General features: G+C 64.1%; 1 protein-coding gene across 1 annotated transcript in view; it reads left to right on the top strand.

Annotated features, from left to right (window-relative positions):
* Window positions 1-2: 2 nt before the first annotated feature.
* The window catches only part of LOC104495257 (spectrin beta chain, erythrocytic-like), a gene marked incomplete at its 3' end in the record, with an annotated part of 1,120 nt that continues 612 nt past the window's right edge, over window positions 3-510 (top strand). Inside the window, exons 1-3 of the mRNA XM_010138206.1 lie at window positions 3-80; window positions 198-289; window positions 372-452. Of these exons, the coding sequence (XP_010136508.1) occupies window positions 3-80; window positions 198-289; window positions 372-452 (251 nt within the window). The remainder of the gene's footprint in view (window positions 81-197; window positions 290-371; window positions 453-510) is intronic.

The raw sequence follows: 510 nt of genomic DNA, 5'->3' as shown, positions 1-510 counted from the left end.
ACATGGGCTCCCACGACATCGTGGACGGCAACCACCGCCTCGTCCTCGGCCTCATCTGGACCATCATCCTCCGCTTCCAGGTGGGGCTGGCTGGGTGGGAGGCACCCCTCAGCTCAGCACCCCGGGGCTTGTTCCCAGGCGGGAGCTCTCCTCTGCAGATGTCCTCTTCCATCTCTGGGTTGTCCTTCTGTCCCCAGATCCAGGACATCATCGTGCCCACGCCGGATGGGCAGGATACACCCTCTGCCAGGGACGCGCTGCTGCTCTGGTGCCAGATGAAGACAGCGGGGTAGGTGGTGGCACCCACAACCCACCGCGCTGGGGACCAGGAGTGCCTGGAGGGTGACGGTGACGCCCTGTCCCCATCACAGGTACCCTCACGTGAATGTCACCAACTTCACCTCAAGCTGGAAGGACGGGCTGGCCTTCAACGCCCTCATCCACAAGCACAGGTAGGTGGCACGGTGGCAGGCACTGGGACATGCTGGGGCGGTGCTGGCATTGGAGGAT

Source organism: Buceros rhinoceros, unplaced genomic scaffold, assembly GCF_000710305.1.
Source record: "Buceros rhinoceros silvestris isolate BGI_N320 unplaced genomic scaffold, ASM71030v1 scaffold31296, whole genome shotgun sequence".
NCBI classification, from domain to species: Eukaryota; Metazoa; Chordata; class Aves; order Bucerotiformes; family Bucerotidae; genus Buceros; species Buceros rhinoceros.
Note: the sequence above shows the minus strand (reverse complement) of the source record. Positions and strands in the feature narration are given on the sequence as shown.